The following is a 21,954-nucleotide window of genomic DNA, read 5'->3' as shown; positions in this document are numbered from 1 at the left end:
CTGTAAACAATCCAAAGAGCTGAGCTGGTCAAAGGGGAACTTTTATTCAATTACATCAATGTATACGAAATTTGGCGTATGGATGTCTTAAGCATTCGCACCAGCGCCAAAAATGATATGATTATCGTAGATGATTATCTCCTACAATCGTCAGCTTGATCAAGTGGTCCAAATGCTGTATTTTTTTTTGTATGATCTTTATTTCCTTATAAATAATACCCAACAGAAACATATACAAACATGAATAAAGAATACAAAGAGTACATAAAAACAAATAGAACGCTCATACTCTAGCCTGAACATTATTACATAAGTCCCATATACCATTGTATTTTTTTTTTCTACGATACAATAATAGGAGATAATCATCACGGATGAGCTTAGATGTGTTTGGATCCTAGTGCCAACTCATCTGAGTTACCCTGCCAGGAAGCTGTCATTGGACTCAATCATATCATATTGGAATCAATGCCAATCATAACGGGGATGTATATGTGCAGTTGCAGGGCAGGAAATACCTTGAACACCTAAAACTTGCAGTGTGCAATGACAGCCTCCTGGGATAGCTCAGGTGGGTTCAGACTAGAATCTGAACTCGCCTGAGCTAACTTCTGATAATTATCTCCTATGATTGCCAGCTCCATCTACTGGCCATAATGCAGTATTTTCCTGAAACACCTCAACAGAAAACATATCAAATTATGACCACTAGATGGAGCTAATGATCATAGGGGATAATCATACTCCAAATAATATGGCAATCATTCGCTTGTTTTATACCTTCAAACAACAAATTTTTGTAATACAGAGAGGCCCCATGTTACCAAATTGTACATATACTGTACGTTCTAATTAAAAGTTGTATTACAGACGTTATTATTTTCTTTGAAAAAATTACTGGTCCACCTCACAGCAGAACTACAGTTTCTAAAGTGATACCAGTTACTCCCAAGCAACTGTATTACAGGTCTGTGAGGTATAGTATAAAAAGGTCTGTAACTATGAGAAATAATGAAAGGCAGGCCATTATCTATGCTGTTCTGAGGTCACCAATGGACAAATAAATATCATAGCATAAAGTCAAATGGGATCCTAAACTAATGAGAATTTTAATGAAGTCTTGCCAAAATACTGAAGAAAAGTAAAAAGTCTTTATAAAATTAAAGCTGAAATTTAGGTAGCAATTAAAGTCCAACTCCATGAATTAGATAAATTCTGCTCATGCACTGATTCCCCCCTCTCCTCCTCACCGCAAAGAACTCAGCTCACCCCCCATGTTTTTTTTCCAGTTACCTGTAGTGCTGCATTCTCTCTAAAACACATTCACCCAAACAGCAAATCCAACATTGTCCTGCTACAATCTGCTCTTCAGGTAACATATACCGGGTCCCTCAGCGCCATCTTGGTCCTGCTCAGCTGACTACCTCTTACAGGTGTAGGGAACCAGCTACCAAAGACGTATAGGGTCCACTCATTGGCTGCTCTAGTTGTTCCTGATCCTGCAGCCTCCTGAGAGATGTGATGAAAGTATCTGAAGAGGCTGCAGGACCAGGTACACACCTAGGCCAGAATGGTCATGGGGAAGGGGGCCAAAGACCCCAAAACTTACCTCCACTTCAGCTTCTCATCCTCTTCCTCTGGCAATGCAGGCTCTGGGCAGTCCCTTGGCATCATTGCGTACAATACAGGGCCATTAATTCTGTATCGTAAGTGGAGGAGGCATTGACTGTAGCTAGGAGCGCCTTTGAGAGGAAGCCTTGCTGGGTCAATCACACCAGAGGAGGTGTCCTGTTCCAGTCCTCCTGCTCCCCTAGACTGAGTGAGCAGTTAACTCATGCACGGCGTAGCCAAAGGTGGGGAGAAGATGGGAGCACAAGAGTAGGTTTTGTCTAATTTCTGGAGTTGGGCTTAAAAACAACACAAATAGTTCTGTTTTGTTAAAAATATGTATAAAAATCTGACAAATATTCACCCTTCTTACTCTATCCATTCTAAATTCAAAGCAGTGGCTTGGGTTGATATCTATAGCCATACACGTGGCCAATATTTTGTACGCCGTGACAGATGGATTGTGCATGAGGTTATTAGGTGAACAATAACCATTACTTAAAAGTATTTATTTATTGTTCAAAAGAGATTTTCCAATATATTTTAGTATCTCTGCAATTCCTATAGAAAAGGAAAAAATCACATTTATCTGATTTGGTCCTGGCAGAAAACACATTCAGAGAAGGATGGTCAGATACCAGCATCCCTAAATGTGCCAGATTAAGCTTATTCAGACCTCAGAAAGATATGGTGTATGGAAGGAGGTGAACTGTCAGGGCCTGGAACGTCTGCTGCATCTGGTGATGCCTCTCCTTGCTGAGCCACCTGGAATGTGGACAGCTCCTTGGACAATTCCTTGAATGATCCTGCCTGGAACCTTGTTTGTCTTGACCCTTGGACCCTTTGCTCCTCTCATGAACTTCCTATTACTGCACTTCCTGTTTGCCAGATTATTGTGCTCTCTCCAGCCAATATCTTGCTCTTGTCACTCCTGCTGCCGTCCATATCTTCACTACCACTCATTACTGACATTTGGCTTGTTCCTTGACTATGCTTTTATTTTTTTCCTCTGTGGGCTGAACTAGATGGACTTTTTTTCCCATCCAGACTAATTACTATGCTTCTTTTTTAATTCCTACCTCCTACCTGCTAAATCTGCTCCTAGTGAGGAAATCCTGAGGACTGCAACCTGGTACTAACATGCAGCAAAACCCATCTTTGAACCTCAGATGAGGCTGTGTCATTTGCCAGGGTGACCAGTGGCTGCACATACCCAGTGGTTGGTGGGAGCCTCTCTACTGCTGTAGCTACTGGCCTCCGAGTTTGACCCCTGATTGTGACACCAACTCCTTTGGCCTTCTATCAGCGACCTGAGTAGCTGAATACCTGCAGTGTCCCCCATATCTGGTGTCAGATATATGCTCTGGAAACCATCTATGAGGGTCCTGTGAATTGTCCTCGAGATACTGAGAAAGACATCTGAGTGCGTCTGGAGCAGGAAGGAGTGTGAAATGGTGGTATACCAACAAGCACTTTGTGAGGTCATATTACAGGGTAAGGAGTTTGGCCATCTTTTCTGGTGCTGGTGGCTGGTATGCTCTGCTCACATCCTGGCACAAGATAATCTGGATTTTTTGTTTGCACAAGCACTTTTGTGGATTTTTTATTATTCTGAATATAAAAATGACATTTTTGGGGACTTTATTTTAAACATAAATTGCACATGGGGTATTGTGGATTTAAAGGGACATTACCTATGTTTGATGTTTTGTGAACACTGTGCAAAACGCTTTACGTGTATGGTTTTAGATTATTAATATCTGTATGTGGGCATTTATGTTGGCAGCTTTCCATTTCCATTTTATTTAATGAGTTGTGATTTATAACACATTTTCACACATTTTGGGTAGGTTTTTGTGTTTATTAGCACAGAGTTTTTTGGTTTTTAACTTCTATCACTACCACCACTAAATGACAGCCTTTCTGCTGGCTTGTTTCACATTACAGACAAGCCAATGGGTATCCCTAGTGATATCATTGACAAAATATATTAATATGTTAATTGTGTATTTTTAATTTTGCTCTCTGAGCTGCAAATTAGCCTTAAAAAAACTCCAGAAAAAATAACAAGATTGGGCTCCCTTAGACTTAAATGGGGCTCAGGCACTATGTTTGGGGTTTGTGGAATTCCTGCAGGGTTTGCCAAATGTCCAGCAAACCAAACTTTGCTCAGTACGCTCATCTTTATGAAGTAGTACTTGTTACATTTCTGAAGTTGTTTAACAATTTGTCATACATAAAAGTAAACCTGTTATGGGAGGAATACAAGGAGTCTATGAGCATGGCATACTGATACTTGGAAGGGAGTGACTTCTTTTGGGGACCCATTCATAAAGTATTAATAAAGGTGTGGTGGACACATACTGTTGCCCATCAGCTGTGTGACATAAGCCCAAAAGCTCTGGTGATAGTTATATATTTTTCTTTGCAGTAAACATTTGGCCAGGCTATGGACATTTAAGTATTTGTATACACTTAGCATGCAGTAAATGAGCTTCAAAACAAGCCCTTACAAACATCTGTTGCTGCAGGAACTGTGGAGCAATTCGTTCTCACATAAGAAAGGCACTGAAAGCTCATCCACTTTGATGTATATGACAGCAAGAGCTTGCCAGTATGCCAGGATGTAATTTAGATGCTTGTAAGGAACCCCACTTTAGAGTCTTGTTGTAGTATTTGTAAATAAATTTCTCCACGGTACATGCAGCCACAAAGGCCAGTGGCGTAAGCTTATTAGCACACGTGTGCATAGCCTTAAGGTGTATACACACACTACATTGCCAAAAGAGGGACACCCCTCCAGATCATTGGATTTAGGTGTTCCAATCACCTCCATGGTGTATAAAATTAAGCACTGCTTGACTACTTTTACAAACATGCGTGGTAACGTGATAGGTTACCACCTGTGCAATAAGTCCAGCTGTGAAATTTCCTTGCTACTCAATATTCCATGGCTTGCTGTTAGTGTTTTAACAAAGTGGAAGCAACTGGGAACAACAGCAACGAAGTGGTAGGCCACGTAAAATGACAGAGCGGGGTCAGTGCATGCTGAAGCGCACAGTGCGCAGAAGTCGCCAACTGTCTGCAGGTCAATAGCTAAAGATCTCCAAACTTTGTGTGGCCTTCAGATTAGCACAAGAGTGCGTAGAGATCTTCATGGAATGGGTTTCCATGGCCGAGCAGCTGCATCCAAGCCTTACATCACCAAGTGCAATGCAAAGCGTCAGATGCAGTGGTGTAAAGCATGCCAACACTGGACTCTAGAGAAGTGGAGACGTGTTCTCTGGAGTGACCAATCACGCTTCTCTGTCTGTCAATCCGATGGATGTGTCTGGGTTTGGCGGTTGCCAGAATGGTACTTGCCTGACTGCATTGTGCCAAGTGTAACTTTTGGTGGAAAGGCGATTATTGTGTGGGGTTTTTTTTCAGGGGTTGGGCTTGACCCCTTAGTTCTAGTGAAGGGAACTCTTAAGGCGTCAGCATACCAAGACATTGTGGGCAATTTCATGCTCCCAACTTTGTGGGAACAGTTTGGGAATGGTTCCTTCCTGTTCCAACATGACTGCGCACCATGCACAAAGCAAGGTCCATAAAGACATGGATGAGCGAGTTTGGGGTGGAAGAACCTGACTGGCCTGCACAGAGTCCTGACCTCAACCCCACAGAACACCTTTGGGATGAATTAAAGCGGAGACTGCGAGCCAGGCCTTCTCGTCCGACACCAGTGCCTGACCTCACAAATGCGCTTTTGGAAGAATGGTCAAATATTGCCATAGACACACTCCTAAACCTTATGGACAGCCGTCCCAGAAGAGTTGAAGCTGTTATAGCTGCAAAGGGTGGGCCAACTCAATATTGAACCCTACAGACTAAGACTGGGATGCCATTAAAGTTAATGTGTGTGTAAAGGCAGGCGTCCCTATACTTTTGGCAAAAACAGAACTGCCCAAAGAATAGCCAAAAAGTGGTTACTATTGATGTCCAGAAGAAGCTATGCTACGTTCTAGCAAAACGTGTTGACATTATCAATCACGTCACATGACGCAAACTTTCCTACATAGGAACCCTGAGATGATGGTCCCTCATGTGCCTGTGTCAGCATCCCAGAGTGCATTGAAGTGCTGACGGGGCAAGGAATGATTTCTGACTTGAACAAAGTCATATGGAACAGCAACCAACTCTCTAAGAGGACCGGACTGATATCTTGAGCTGTTGACCAGTAGTGGCTTGGCGGGTGAGCGGTAATGTATGTGCCGCCCTTCCTTGTGCAGTAGTGGAAACCTTATGGACACAAGGACATTCAATATTTGTTGGAATTTGGTCCAAGTGGACCAGAAGAAAAAACGGTATTACTAATTACTGAGTGCCATTTCTGGTTGGCTACCTGCCCAAAGTCCATGGTGTGTACAGTACACCTATATTCATCATAAACTGTAGTTGGACAAGCTGCTCCCCAACATTGTCAAGTGTATTCATCAAGTTCCTCACAGCTGAGAATATCTTATGTTTGTTCCTTATTGCACCACACTCCACGGGGACCTGTGTGATGAACTAACTTCCATGATCCCTTATGGGATATAATTACTCAGTGGATAAAGTTTCTCACACATATTGCTGCACTGACCACCTAGGGCCCGGCCGCGTATTTGGAGATGCCCTTTTGGGCCTCTACACACTTGGGCAATCTAAGTGCACTTGCATTTTTTTTACTTGATTGGGCCCACAGGAATCCCAGGTTCACATAAGGAGGCTACCTTATAAATTATTTCCTCCACTGCAAGCGGCGGATTGCCGTGGTTAGCTTTCCATATGTGAATCTATGTGAGTCCGGACATATTTTATTTTTAATTTTTGTTTGTCTGTTGTGTTTTGTCAATTTATGGTTTTCACTGTGTTGAATTTATGACTAATGCCTACATCCACGCTGGTGTTCTATTTATCCTTGAATAATAAAATTGTCAGTTTCATAAAACATATGGTACTTTAATTTTTCTAAGCGATACCTTTGCCCTATATTTGTCATCAACAGTAACCACTTTTTGCCTATGCTTCGGGCAGTTCTGTTTTTTTCTTCATGTTCTTTGGTTACGGTGACAAATGCTCAACTTATAGCGAAGTTGCATTGGTATATGCTTTAGAACTTTCATCAACATCAAAGGGTTATCCCCTTTTTTGGTATTAAGTCCCCATACTTTTGACAATATAGAGTGTGTGTGTGTGTGTGTATATATATATATATACATATACATATATATACATATACACACATACATACACATACATACATACATACACACACACAGACAGGCACATACAAGTTCTCCCATACTTCTCTTATGGCCGAGCTGGTCAGAGGGAAACCTTTATGTTCTCCATGCCAGCACAGAGCTGTCTTAATAGCCCCATGGGCCCCTGGGAAAAGCAATGCTCTGGGTCCCCTACTTAAGAGATGGTAACCTGCAGGGCACTTACCACGCTGTGGCAAAAGGTGGGTGTGGCAGGGGTAAGGGGCTAACTTTTACTGTCATAACTACAAATGCAGGTAGGATGGGTTAAAATTTTACTACCATGACCACTAATGGGGGGGGGGGGGGGATGTCAGGGGCAGTGGAAGTTAACCCCCCCATCCCCCACCTGCATTGCGGGTTAACTTTCACTGCTATGACCAACATTTCCCACTCCTGCATTAGTGGTGATGTCAGTGAGAGTTAACCCCCCATCTACCACTCTTGCATCAATGGTAATGGAAATAATATTAACCCAGTCCTCAAATACAGCCCTCTCCCTCATTGTGATCACTTACAGTACACAGGTTTCCGAGCCCCCCTCTCCTGGCTAGGACTTTGCTTTTACTGGGGCACAGATAACTCTCAGAGAATAGGTGTTAGGAACTCAACACCGCCCCCACCGCACCACTGGCCATAAACATCACCACCCCCATAGGGAGACAGCATGCCGCATCAAATGGTAGGTGCAGCCAAACCACAAACTGTGGGGGAGATAGGTGACATTCCTCTTGATGAGGTTCTGTCTATTCCTACCCACAGCTCTGCTCTCCCCCATGGAAGAGAATCTGCAATTTACAGTGGAAGGTCAGGCTGCCAGAGGAGGCTTCTGGATTTGCTGCAGGCATGAGAGCGCCTGTGTGCATACCCCGCCCTGCCCCCTCCTCTGTTGTATATGCAGAGCAGGAAAAGTAGGGAGGGTTTTATGTGTGCAGGCAGGACAGGCTTCTGTGTTTATAAGTGAGACTAGTGAGTACTGATGCAAGTGGAGTTCCAGAGAGCAGAAGCCCTGCCACCCAAAGTGTAATATTCCATCCTCTGCCGCTTGCTGGTACACGAAGAAGGTTCCAGCTCCCGGCAACTGCTGCCACTCTGCATGTTAAGCGCTACACCATTCTTTTCTGTATGATTTCCAGAGCCCGGCACCCTGTTGCCACTCTGCATGTTGGGCATGGGGTGCCCAGATACGCACATCCCGTGCGCATGCCTACGCTTATTAGGAATCTGTTGTATAAAAACATGCATAAGCACGCTGCTAATAATAACACTGTTTGCTAAGAATAGTTTGATATCTATAGTTGAGTCATAGGTTCACTTTAATATATTGTTTTCTATTTTTAACATACATCTTAGAGTGCCAATTCAGTAAAAACACCATGGAGTGCATGAAGTGTGACGAATCATGTGAAAATGAAGACATGATCCGGTGTATTCACGTCACAGTGACAGTTATCTGGTGGGCGCTATTCTTTACCTTATCGACTTCTATGCTTTGCCGTTCACTGTGCCAAGTTTTAATTGCAGACGCCCCCTTTGGTGTGCTGTCGATCAGGTTCCTCCTCTCTCCAGGTAACCTACAAAAAAAAGTGTTAAAGATTAAAAATGAATCCATCCAATGAAAAATGGATATAATAATAATAAAAAATTGTTGTTGTTATTATTATTTTATAATAATAATAACAATAGTTTATTATTACTACTATTTATTTATTTTTAAATAATTTTTTTTTTTATTTAGTATCATTATACATAGTTGGACTGTGCCTTATTTATCAAATGGAATTTTTTTATTAAATAAATCAAGGAGAGAAGTACTATTGCAGTAAGGTTTTAACCCCCCCCCCCAAAAAAAAAAATAAAAACCATTGCTGTAAATTCTTTAAAGTGTTAGCTGAATGGAATTTAATTAGTTTGTCACTTATTTAAAGTCCACCTAAAACTACATGTCTTTCTAAGGCTACCCTATCCACAGGGTGACAACAGTGCAATTTTACTGTAAAACAACTTGTTGTCACCCTGTTACAGGAAGTAGAGCAATAATGGATCTACTGGCAGGATCAACAGATCATAAAACTATGTCACCTGACTCATATGTCCTACAGTTTTCTCTGATTGTGCTCCTGCCCACCAGTGTAGTTGCTGGGACCTGCTGTCAGTGTGACAGCTCAGGTAGGTCCAAATGTTTGGTGCTGTGCCAGGGGCGGACTGACAATTCATGGGGCCCCGGGCAATAGGGAATCATGGGGCCCCTGTGTCCTTGCTAAAATCAAAGCACACCCAAAAAAGCCTATAAAAAAGGTACTAGGTGCATTTCATGGGGCCCCCTACTGACCCCGGGCCCTCAGGCAGTGCCCGAGTGCTCGAATGGTCAGTCCGCTCCAGGTGCTGTCAGCACTGATCATTTCAATAGGAGTTACAGAATCAGGGCTTGTTAAAATGTAAATAGATATAGAAACAATGTAATTAATTGCAGCTATTTACAAATTGTTTTTTTTTACACAGGAGTTGCTTAAGCAAACCTGAAAGTTTTAAAAAAAATTAGTTTCTTCTTTAGTTAAAGCCCATCTTCAGGCAAAAAAAAAATCCCCAGCAGTGGGGCTGTGCCCGCACAGCATAGGTTACCTGCTTGTTTTTGTCTAGGGGTTGGGAAAACAGAGATATACTTACGAAATCCTCCGATCCACCCTGCACAAGACTGGTCCCTGTGCCTCCTAGTCCCCTCCCCCCGTGGTCTAGCGATCTTGTGTGGTGGACTGTTCCTGACATCATCACGCCCAAACACCTGCTCTGAACGTGAGAAAGTTAGGAACAGTCCACTGCAGCACCGTTTGCTCATGGAACGCAAGATCAGGTGAGTATAGAGCTTCTCCCTCTTCCCTGGACAAAACGACCAGTTAACCTTTGCAGTGCAGGCACAGCCCCACTGCATAGGAAAACATTTTTTTGCCCGATGTTGGACTTTAAAGTGGAACAAAAGCCTAAATATACCTATTGTTAAAAATGTTCCCTTCCCATCTCATGTACTTCTATCTATAAGTCTATGTTTCTACATTGTGAGAAGAGTTTCATAAATAAAGAATTAAAAATAAAGAAAAAAGTTTCCTCCCCTGTCTCTTACCCATCCTTCATAGCCTACCTATTTTAATCCACTCTGGTCCAGTAACCTGATACCGCAGCTCTGTGAGTGGCTGGTTTAGGGGATAGGCTGGGCCATGGGAGCCTATGGGTGACATCACGGCTCCCAGAATTTACACCCATTGAAGAGTGTTCCCTTGCACAAAGCTGCAGGATCATGTGACTTGAGGGGATTGAAAATAGATAAGTACTCAAATCTTTTTTTTATACAGGTTAGGCAGGAGGAGGGGGAGGAAACATTTTTAAGAATAGTTATAATTAGGCTTTTCTTGTAAAGGCTTGGCTTGGTTGTAAAGGCTCAAGTTTTTTTGCCTTCATGCATTCTATGTATGTAGGTAAAAAACCTATGTGAAACAGCCTTCCCAGCCCCCCTAATACTTACCTGAGCCCCATTCTGATCCAGTGATGTGCACGAGAGCCTCCGCTCTCCAGAGACTCTCAATCCTGATTGGCTGAGGCAGCAACGGAAGCCATTGGATCCTGCTGCTGTCAATCAGAACCAGTGAGCCAATAAGGAGACAGAGGGGCTAGGGTGTAGCTGCAGCTCCTTGTGTGAATGGACAGACAGAGAAGCGGCCTATGAGCGAGCCTGCTCAGGTGCCCCCGTAACAAGCAGCTTACTATGGAGGCACTTGGTAGGAGGGAGGCACCAGGAGCACCGGCGGGGACCCTAGAAAAGGAGGATCAAGGCCGCTCTGTGCAAAACCATTGCACAACGCAGGTAAGTATGACATGATTGTTTTTTTTAATTCTCTTTAATATCACTTTAAGAATTGAACTCCTTTAACACTTTCAGTTAATGACCCAGAACATAAATGAAGGACTTTCTTAATCTGTACACTTGGGGTTTAGTTATAAAATAAATTGCACAGCTGTTCATCCATGGAAACTTCATGTAAATTCATTCTGTGAGAATTGGGCAAAATCAATTGGTCTCAGGCTGCATTCTCTGCATAGTTAAAAACCAAAAATACCACAGCCACTATATGGAGCTGACTGTCATAGGAAATAGATGGCGCTGAGATGCATGCCATAATATGTTATTTTCTGTATTCACACATTTGAATTCCAGATAATATAGAAATATAGAAATAGAAATAGCAATGCAAATATTTTTTATCAATACACCCCTTTGTGATCGACAACCAGAAGAATTTCTGACATCTGCCATTTGTGATTCATCTATGGAGCAGCTTCTAAATCTTTAACAGCCTGAAAACTATGGGAGGTAGAGATTTTCTCAATCAGGGTTCATCCAGAGGTTTGCTAGGGGTTCCTTGAGCAATGAGAAATTGCTGCGCCCCAGAAAAGTTCCCACTGACACCATTGAAATTTTTAGCTTTCTGTAAGGGGGAAATTCTTTCCAATGAACACAGGTTTAAGGAACATTCTTCCCACTGACCATCACACTAATGTATCATGAGTTGTAGATATAGTCATTTTTAGCACGGGTTCCCTGAGAGTGGGAAGTTATTTCAAGCGTTGCTCTGCGTTAAAAAGGTTGAGAAGGGGCTGTTGTAAGGGGTGCTCCAAATAGTATTGCAAGAATTCTTACTTTGAAAAGTCCACCTCAAATTTTGTTTAATTGTAAACCTGCCTAACATTATTTACCTATGTTCCTATCCCATCAATCTGCAATTTTTACCTTTCAATATGACCTAGAAGCCTTGGTCCAGAGGGGGCCATTGGAAAAGGAAGTCGGGGCGCCTCCATGAATGGAGAGTTGAGCTTTCTGATGGGGCTCCCCTCACTGCGTTTTCTAGGAGAGCAGGCGCTGTCTGAGTTTACACGAACCCTGAAAAGTTGGTAATAAATAATAGTTCAATATATCATTATTAATACAGCTGAACTTGTTTTTTTTAAAGATCAGTGGTGAAGTGGGCACACTAAGCACCAAGTGCAATAAAAAAAAGAAGAGGACACAACAAAGTGAACCAAAAAAAAGTGCACAGCATGTAGACACGGTCCTCCTCTGAGAAAAGGGTAAATAACCTGGACCTGATCCCTCGGGGTGCAGGACTCCTGACAGGGACTTGGGTACACATGGTCCACCTGACCGAAGCTAGGCAGACTCCATTCTTCAGGGGACTTAGATAGTACTAGGCAGGGCTCCCACAATGGAAGACCCCATGTGTGGAGGAGAACCTGACCATAAGACCCCCTGCCCGCTTCCAAAGGCTTTCAGGGCAAGTTTTAGGATCTATACCTACTAGCAGTTAGTAAGTTAACGTGTAGTGCTGTGGTGCTAAGGTGTCAAAGTGCTAGACTATGGTAAGACAATTGAACTTGTAGGCCAGTTACAGGGATAAATCACCCACTGGCCTTTGAATTCTCTCTTGAGATGAGGTGACATGGATTTCCAGCTTCACCCATGGCCAATGCAATGGTAATTGCTGGATTTTTCATTCATTTTTACAACAGCATTAAATGTAATACAAGCTGGGAGAGAAGAGTGCATCCCACAATGACCACATCTTCCAACAGTCACAATTCTGGAACTAAAAAAGAATCAGTCGGCAAAAGCTGGCCATACACATTACAAGCCGGTTTTATAATCATTTTTTGACCAATAATTAGGTAGTATTAGGTGCACATGACTGAATATAAAATGAATGGACTGTTTACACCGGCCCTTGCTCTACATAGTTGTTGGCAAATGTAATATTGAATGTAAAGTTGAACAATTATCCTATAACACGTGTGGTCTCCTTCACAGAATTGACTTTAGCATCAAGAACCCAAAGTCCCATTTTTATATTAAGGTTGTAGGACTTGCTGGACAAGGTGTATTGTCCTGTCCTGTGACCAAGCTAGATTAATTATGAGCTTGGGTTCAGCAGAATTCCAAAGGTAAGCTGTCATTGCTAGACCAATGAGCTGCAGGTGAGGGATTCCCCATCCTGCAGGTGCACATACAGTATGGATTTGTGTCTTTTTTCAACCATATTAACTAAGTAACCAACAATGTAATCAATAACAAAAGAGCGGGGATACTCATGACATCATTGACCTAATATGGCAACATGACCATATGAGGTTGATGACATTGACCTCACATGGCCATGTGGCCATGTTGGTTCAATGTCATTAACCTCATATTACCATGTGGCCATATTAGGTCAGTGTCATTGTTTGCATGTAGCCATATGGAGTCAATGATGTCACAAGCATCCCACCCCTTTTTTATGTGTAGGTGAGGGTTGTGGAGTCCTCTGCCCACAGCTCCTTGGCCCAGCAATGACAGTTTACTTCTAGGTTCAAACAAACACGTGTTTATTCCGAAGCCTAGCTTATCCCTAGGCAGTAAGCAGGGAAAAGTTTGCATCAGGGACCAATTCGGCAATAAAAAAACTAACAAGAGTTCTAGACGTCTACTGTACAAAGGAAAGTTTTTATTTCTCCCTGTTTTGCTGTTGGAGGTTTACCTCATTATTTTCTGGTGAAACTGTTGTCTTACTAACAGAACTCCAGATAAGAGAAAAACTCAAGATACACTTTAATGTTCCTTCTTTTTCAACAAAGTGTATATAATTTTTCCTTGTTTTGTGCACATGGCTCAGTACTGCTTCTTCAATCATCTTTCACAGACTGCTTACCTGCTGGGCTCAACCAAAATATCATCAGGGATAAGAGCTGTTCCTGCGTCCACCTCCTTCCTCAGTGTACGCTGTTCTAGTTTTTTCTCTGCTCTAGAATAAGAAAGAAGATATTGGAAAATTGTCACTGCTACCTATATTCTCTTGTATTAGCTCCAACGTCTCTAAGGCTGATCATAAACTATGTAGCACTACCCCCTTATCAGTTGCAATAGTTTTGGGTCCCCCTATAGTCCTGCACAGCCAGGCAACACGCATTTTCACATCCACTTGCATCCAGCAGTCAGTGACCAGTCCTTGAGATTGATGTTTTATTAGGGGATTTAGAACTTGGATAGGGTAAGGGGAGCATGGGATGCCCAATAGAACCGAGAAACCGAGGACAACTTCCTGTACTATGTACAAGTGGTTACAGCAAACAGTCTCTTTTGGAGAGCTAGCCAGCGCTTCCTGTAGTACCACCCCAGACCCCAGATGCTCCTCTGTCTGCATGTCTGAAGGAATCCCTGAGCTGGAGATTCAGTGCTTCTCACTTTAAAAGAAGACAGTCCTAGGTGGTTGCTAATCTGGTTTCCCACCAGAGTGCTCCTTCCCCTATCTGGCCCAGGGGGTGCAGGTTTACTCATTCAGTCTTTCTCCTGTGCCTTTTAGCTGGCCTGCTCCTTCCCTGCCTCACAGGTGGTCCTCTCTCAGAGGGCCAGTGAAGTCCTGAGCTTTCCTCTTTCCCAGGTCCTCTGTCTGCAGGTGAGCCCTGTTCCATCTTGGCCCCCTCATAGGCTCCTGTCTTCCAGCCTCACATCCTCCTCAACTCTCCTCCAACTCTCCTCCTCCAACTCCTTCTGCTGAGCAGGCTCAGTTACTCTTAAAGGCTGTCCTGGCCCTTTGCCAAGCCTCCTGTAGGGAATTGGCCAGGATCCTCTAGGAGCACAGACCAGCCACTCCTCAGATCTGCCCACTGCTTCTAGATCTTTCTCCAAAGTCCTAGGACAGTGGGAAATTCCAGAGGGCTGGTCTACAGAGCCTCTCAGCTCGGACCACAATTCGACCCCTGCTAGCTATCACACCCAGGCTGCAGACACCTAACTTCCCACAATGCCTTCTAGCTTCCATAGTGCCAACTAACCTCCTGAAATGGTTCGCAATGCCCCTCAACCTCCCACAGTGTACCCAGGCCCCCTAGGAGACCTCAATACCCACCAACCTCCCACAGTGCCTGCCAGCCCGCTGCAAGCTTTCTAGCCCCCCTCCCCCACTTAGTGCCCCTAACAGTGTCCCACAGTGCCCCCAACCCCCACATTACCCTCCAATCTACTACACTGCTACTGCAAAGCACCCAGCCCCCTTGACAGCCCAGTCGCTATCAGAGACCCAGCCTTCACAGTGGACCCCAGCTCCATCCAGAAGCCTGGATCTCCTGCATGGCCAACAAATCTGCTGCAGTTTCCCCTAATTCCCTACAGAACTTCCATCCTCCCACAGTGACACCCAGCCCCATTCAGAGCCTTCCAGCATTTCAATATATATTTTGTGAAAGTAAAAAAAGTTTTTTGTTTGTTTTTTTCTTTTACTGTTGGGGTACAGGAGGTTTAGGAAGAATTTCCCAGGCCTGGTCTCAATAAGGTTGACAACCACAGCATTATATAATCTGATTGTACAATCTCCTTCAGCTCTACCATCAACTGTATTGCAAGGGCCTTCCTGGTTAGAAACTAATTGGATTGGTTGCTTAGGTTTGTTTCATATTTCATAGTTTTGGTAATTCTTAAGAAGACTGTACAGAGATTATACAATAATATTGCATAGTATATGGACAGCTTATGTAAAAACTCACTAGGACGATTATTGTCATCACTCACCCTTCAGGAATACTGATGTATTTGTGAGGGACTAATCCTCGCATCCCTGATAATTCCCCTCTCCACCAGTCCCCAGATGCTTTGCAGTGAAGTAAGATTGTGTCCCCCTTCTTGAAAGACAGCTCCTGCGGTGTCCGGGATGAATAGTCAAACTTTGCTGTGGCCTCCACTGTGTCCAGCTCTGGAAAGTACCAATGCAGTAACAGAAAGTTGCTAACTTGACCAGTATTGGCAAATAAACTATAACATGAACATAGGTATAGCACTGACACCTCAATCACCTTACTATGGAGGCAAATAGTATATTTACTATATAGTCTATATTGATGCCATACAGTACAATGCAGGATCAGCAGTCCTGCATTGTACGGCAGGAAAGCGAGTAATGAGAGCCCACCCACAACCTGAATCACTGGGCAGTGAAGGAGAGCGCCGGCTCCTGGGGGAACAAGGAATAAGGTAAATATTTGTACTTATTTCTCCTCTCTCCTAGTCAAATATTTAACCCACGCAGTACGGGGGGGCATTGCATGGGTAGACTTGGAAGCAGCCTAGAGTTGGGTTTTAACCCTAAGCCTTAATGAATTTCTAGCCCTACATGCTAAAATGAATCTTAACACTGACCCTAAATCAAGTCCTTAACATTTAAAGATAACCCTAAAATGAGTCCCAACACTTTATCCTACCCTTGATCTATCCATAAATTGGTATTACTAATTAAGCAGTCAGCCCTATTATAGGTTTGCTATGTGTTCCCATTTCTTACCACTGGGCTCTGGGCAGAGCGCCAGCTACTCTGAACAATATTAAAGTGAGTCTTTCTCCAAACAAAGTGAGGATAGACTGAGGTTCCCCTCAATAATATAAAATGAGGAAGCCAAGCTTCTAGATCTTTAACCCATTGTTAGGAGTGAGTGTTGAACCCTTTTCCCACCACCACTGTATCACTGTATGCCATGACAGCTGCAGCTGCCAGGAAATCTAACAAGCCGACTGTCAGCTGTCAGATGTAAGTGTTCGCTTCCACAATTTCTGTAAGTGCCAGTTTATCTGTGATTTGTGCCCCGGTAGCTTCATTGGACAGATGAGATCCTGTCAACAAAAAAAATCATCACATAGGGGACTTTTTGTCCCTATATGGTGAAAAATAAAGTTTAGTGAAAAAAAAATGTAAAAGAATATGTAAATAATTAAATGTGTACACAAGTACTTAAAACATACATACACGTGTGTATGAATGTAAATACACACATGGTATATATTGCTATACATGCCAGAGTCAGAGCAATAATTCTAGGCCCATTATTCATGGGTAACCTAAAATTGATGAGCTGTAGAGGCTTTTAAAGCATCGCCTATGGAAAATATAGGGTACAGATGTTTGTCGCTGATTCAAGCAAAGTGTCACTAAACCCACAACAGTAAAAGCAGTCTGTAGATGCAGTAAAGCATACTTGTTATACTCACTGTGGAGCCTAAGGGGTTAATCCTCTGCATTGTGTAAAAATGCTGTTTGATCCTGTCTTCTCTGAATCTCCCCTTCTTCCAGTGTCCTCCTCTTATCTCATGATAAGACATATTGTGTGGAGACACTCTGTACATGCTCAGTTTGGTGTGTATTGCTAGAGAATTTTTTTCTGGGGGGGAGTGCATGTGATCAACACAGGGCCAATCAGCACTGTCCAGACAGAGGTCAGGGGTTCTGCATCCTCCTAGAGCAGATTGCAAACTCCTACAAGCTTTAACCAGTGCTCTGCTGTACACTGATAGAAGTCACAAGACTGCAATATACCGCTGATGAGAAAAGGTATTTATCAGTTTATATTTACTAAAATAATTGCATTTCTATGTTCTGTACTGAAGAAAACCAGATATAGTGAATGATGCAGGGCCTGGGTTTAGTAACACTTTAAGCCTTGACAACAAATTTGGTAATCTATTGTACTTGTATTCCCTAAAATTAACTTTACACCCCGGTCACATGGCATGAGACTTGGCATGCGATTTGCATACCCTGCGACTAGAAAATTTGGTAATCGCACCCTATTGTCCGCTATTAGAGCTGTCATATCGGTGTGGTTCCAACTTGGTCAGAGCTGCACTGAATCCTAAAGTTGTACATGCATTACTTTTGTTGCGATTTTTCATAGACATCTGTGTCAGATGTCTTGCAAATCGCAAGTGAAATCGGCAGGTCACCCAATTTTGAAATCGTGCGACTTCACTGTAAGTCGTATGGTTTCAAAATCGGCTTTGATGTGACTGGAGGCTTAGTATATTTTTTACTGAAATTTACACTGTTGCACTAACATTATGGGATATAAACAATTGGAACTGCCACTATTTTATTCTCTAGGGTCTCTGCAGAAAATATATGTTTGGGGGTTTTAACTAATCTTCAGGGTTAAAATTACTTTTTTTAAATCTGTGCAAAAAAAAAGGCTCTGGCAGCGAAAGAGTGAAACCTCATTTACAACTGATAATGAGATCTGCCAGCACAGTAGAAACAGGTTTAATTATGGCAAACATTATCTCCCCAGCCACCTCCTTAACATTGCATTACAGAGTAAATCAGTTGGGGCATTTTCAGAAAAGAGAATGTAAAAAGGAAGGTATGCTACATGAATGAGAACATGAAGCAAATACAAAGCTGGCGTTATCTCAGTTTGACTACAGAAGTGAAGATATGCTATAACACTTAGGCAGACCATAGCTGATGCGGGTTGCAGGAAAGAAAATTGCTCAATTCCCCCATAATGCAGTCAGTGTTGATGGGGGAATCCCTCCTGTGGAGAACAGGGGGGAGGACACAGTGGGGAGAATGGAGTGATAATTGCTGGAGGCTATAACTGCTGGCCATTATTGCATGTAAAAATCCCACAGGCTGGTTGTACCCAAGTCGATCGATGGATCGACTTGCCTACAATCAGCCTGCTCAAAGATGGTTTGAATCTTGGCCAGTTTCTGTTGAACCGGACGAGATTCAAGCCATCTATGGCCGGCTTTAATGCAATAGATAGATAGATAGATAGATAGATAGATACTTACCGTCTTCACTGACACCCATTTCTTGGTGCATCTCCTGGTCACTTTCTTCAATGGTGACTTCCAGGGCTAATGTGTCACTGCAAGAAAAATTGCAAAAATGATTTTAGAAGTAATAAAGAATGATATTCTTTAATTCAGACAGCAAAGCAAGCAAATAACTATATGCGCACTATACAGTCAGGTCCATAAATATTGGGACATCGACACAATTCTAAAATTTTTGGCTCTATACACCACCACAATGGATTTGAAATGAAACGAACAAGATGTGCTTTAACTGCAGAGTGTCAGCTTTAATTTGAGGGTATTTACATCTACAACAGTTTGCATATGTGCCTTCCACTTGTTAAGGGACCAAAAGTAATGGGACAATTGGCTTCTCAGCTGTTCCATGGCCAGGTGTGTGTTACTCCCTCATTATCCCAATTACAATGAGCAGATAAAAGGTCCAGAGTTCATTTCAAGTGTGCTATTTGCATTTGGAATCTGTTGCTGTCAACTCTCAAGATGAGATCCAAAGAGCTGTCACTATCAGTGAAGCAAGCCATCATAAGGCTGAAAAAACAAAACAAACCCATCATAGAGATAGCAAAACATTAGGCGTGGCCAAAACAACTGTTTGGAACATTCTTAAAAAGAAGGAACGCACTGGTGAGCTCAGCAACACCAAAAGACCCGGAAGACCACGAAAAACAACTGTGGCAGATGACCGAAGAATTCTTTCCCTGGTGAAGAAAACACCCTTCACAACAGTTGGCCAGATCAAGAACACTCTCCAGGAGGTAGGTGTATGTGTGTCAAAGTCAACAATCAAGAGAAGACTTCACCAGAGTGAATACAGAGGGTTCACCACAAGATGTAAACCATTGGTGAGCCTCAAAAACAGGAAGGCCAGATTAGAGTTTGCCAAACGACATCTAAAAAAGCCTTCACAGTTCTGGAACAACATCCTATGGACAGATGAGACCAAGATCAACTTGTACCAGAGTGATGGGAAGAGAAGAGTATGGAGAAGGAAAGGAACTGCTCATGATCCTAAGCATACCTCCTCATCAGTGAAGCATGGTGGTGGTAGTGTCATGGCGTGGGCATGTATGGCTGCCAGTGGAACTGGTTCTCTTGTATTTATTGATGATATGACTTTCTGACAAAAGCATCAGGATGAATTGTGAAGTGTTTCGGGCAATATTATCTGCTCATATTCAGCCAAATGCTTCACAACTCATTGGACGCCACTTCACAGTGCAGATGGACAATGACCCAAAGCATACTGCAAAAGCAACCAAAGAGTTTTTTAAGGGAAAGAAGTGGAATGTTATGCAATGGCCAAGTCAATCACCTGACCTGAATCTGATTGAGCATGCATTTCACTTGCTGGAGACAAAACTGAAGGGAAAATGCCCCAAGAACAAGCAGGAACTGAAGACAGTTGCAGTAGAGGCCTGGCAGAGCATCACCAGGGATGAAACCCAGCGTCTGGTGATGTCTATGCATTCCAGACTTCAGGCTGTAATTGACTGCAAAGGATTTTCAACCAAGTATTAAAAAGTGAAAGTTTGATTTATGATTATTATTCTGTCCCATTACTTTTGGTCCCTTAACAAGTGGGAGGCGCATATGCAAACTGTTGTAATTCCTACACTGTTCACCTGATTTGGATGTAAATACCCTCAAATTAAAGCTGACAGTCTGCAGTTAAAGCACATCTTGTTCGTTTCATTTCAAATCCATTGTGGTGGTGTATAGAGCCAAAAATGTTAGAATTGTGTCGATGTCCCAATATTTATGGACCTGACTGTAATATAGACAGAGTGACTGATCATGGTCACATTTTCTACTCACCAGTATTCTTCATCCTCCTCCACTGTCATACATTTCTCATACACAGGGCCCTCCAGTTCTGCTTGCCCTGGGAATACCCGTTCTTGATAAATGATAATAGACTTTACAACCTCATTGACGTGAGCCTGAACAGATACTGGATCCTGCCCCTCTGGGATAGAAACCAATGTAGGGCCAAAACACACAGCCAGGTTATAGGGGTCCATCATGTTCTCATCACTGTATTGTGACAAACTTGAGAAAACAGAAACAGGAAAACAAAGAAGTGGACCTGTCATTTAAGAGTTAAACAAAAACAACCAGTAAAGAATCAGTTATTCGAAAACCTAGGATTTTCCATCAATGAAAGCAGAAGGGGTGACACTACATGGTGCTGGGGGTGTGTGTGTGTGTGTATTTTCTTCGGTAGTATAATGGTCTTTGAAGTTCTATAGCCTGATCATACCGAATACCCTCTCTGTATTTAGAGGTTAAATCCTCCAGATCACGGGTGTCAACTGGCGGCCCTCCAGCTGTTGCCAAACTACAAATCCCATGAGGCATTGCAAGATTGACATTTACAGGCATGACTCCCAAAGGCAGAGGCATGATGTGACTTGTAGTTTTGCAGCAGCTGGAGGGCCGCCAGTTTGATATCCCTGCTCCAGATGTAAAGAGCGCTCCCTTGTCCTCTGTAATTAACTGAAAGTGAATAACTCAGTACCAGGTTCACTATATGGACCACCTTTTTTTTTTTTTTTTTAACAGCCTACAAAATGTTTCCATACTTTGCACTTACAACAGCATCAATTCTTCTAGGTACACTTACACATAGTTTTTTTAAAGCAAAAGTCCTTACAGTTTAAGTCGCATCATTTACCTGTAATGAAGGATGTGCCAGGTTGTTCAGGCAGCTGGATCCTGGAAAAAAAATCTTCAGTGCAGGGCTGCCAGTCCTCTTCCTGCTGCTGAACTTCTAGCACTGCAGGTTTAACAGTTTTGGGTCTTCAGACAGCTGTACAGATAATCTGATGGGACCCCCACCCCCTCCCCTTTCATCCTTCTCTATTGTTACACTGCTTGTAACACAATCTGTGAATGGGGCAGAGTCTGATCAGTCAAGATATTCCACCCCGCCCCCATTCACAGATATGTTTAGGAGGAGAATGAAGGGGACGTGTCTTTGTCAGATCATATGTACTGCTTTTTCATCCGAAGACCCGCTTCTGTTAAGCCCTGCAACACCAAAAGTTCAGTGCCAGGACGTGGACCAGCATCCATGAACACAGGGGATTTCACCAGGATCCAGCACAGCATGGGACATAGTACAGGTAAGTGATGTGACCAAAGTAGTAGACAGTTTTTTATGTAGAGTTCAGCTTTAAGGAACTCCACAGGTGGGTTGTTCCAAACATCTAAGAGAACCACAGATCTTTTGTGAATGTAGGTAGTCTCAGTTTCTTCTGTCTCTTCATGTACTCCCAAATAGAATCAATGGTGTTGAGATCAGAACTCTGTGGGAGCCATCCAAATCTACCAGGATCAGTGCTGGGACAAGGTCACCTAGTGCCCAAAGCGAAGATCTCATACTGCCTCCGGCAGGAA

At 42.9% G+C, this 21,954-nt stretch overlaps 1 protein-coding gene across 2 annotated transcripts in view; it reads right to left on the bottom strand.

Moving 5' to 3' along the window:
• Window positions 1-21,954, bottom strand: part of LOC149439379 (rho GTPase-activating protein 4-like) — a 241,110-nt gene that overhangs the window by 6,323 nt on the left and 212,833 nt on the right. For both annotated transcript variants that reach the window (XM_089659101.1, XM_089659102.1), the window contains exons 17-22: window positions 20,371-20,604; window positions 18,529-18,605; window positions 15,481-15,661; window positions 13,625-13,717; window positions 11,674-11,823; window positions 8,368-8,467 (exon numbers count right to left, since the gene is read on the bottom strand). In XM_089659101.1, coding sequence (XP_089515227.1) covers window positions 8,368-8,467; window positions 11,674-11,823; window positions 13,625-13,717; window positions 15,481-15,661; window positions 18,529-18,605; window positions 20,371-20,604 — 835 coding nt within the window. The remainder of the gene's footprint in view (window positions 1-8,367; window positions 8,468-11,673; window positions 11,824-13,624; window positions 13,718-15,480; window positions 15,662-18,528; window positions 18,606-20,370; window positions 20,605-21,954) is intronic.

This window comes from Staurois parvus, unplaced genomic scaffold, assembly GCF_062004578.1.
Source record: "Staurois parvus isolate SC_StPar_1 unplaced genomic scaffold, SC_StPar_1.0 ptg001132l, whole genome shotgun sequence".
NCBI classification, from domain to species: domain Eukaryota; kingdom Metazoa; phylum Chordata; class Amphibia; order Anura; family Ranidae; genus Staurois; species Staurois parvus.
This window is presented reverse-complemented; position numbering and strand designations above follow the sequence as displayed.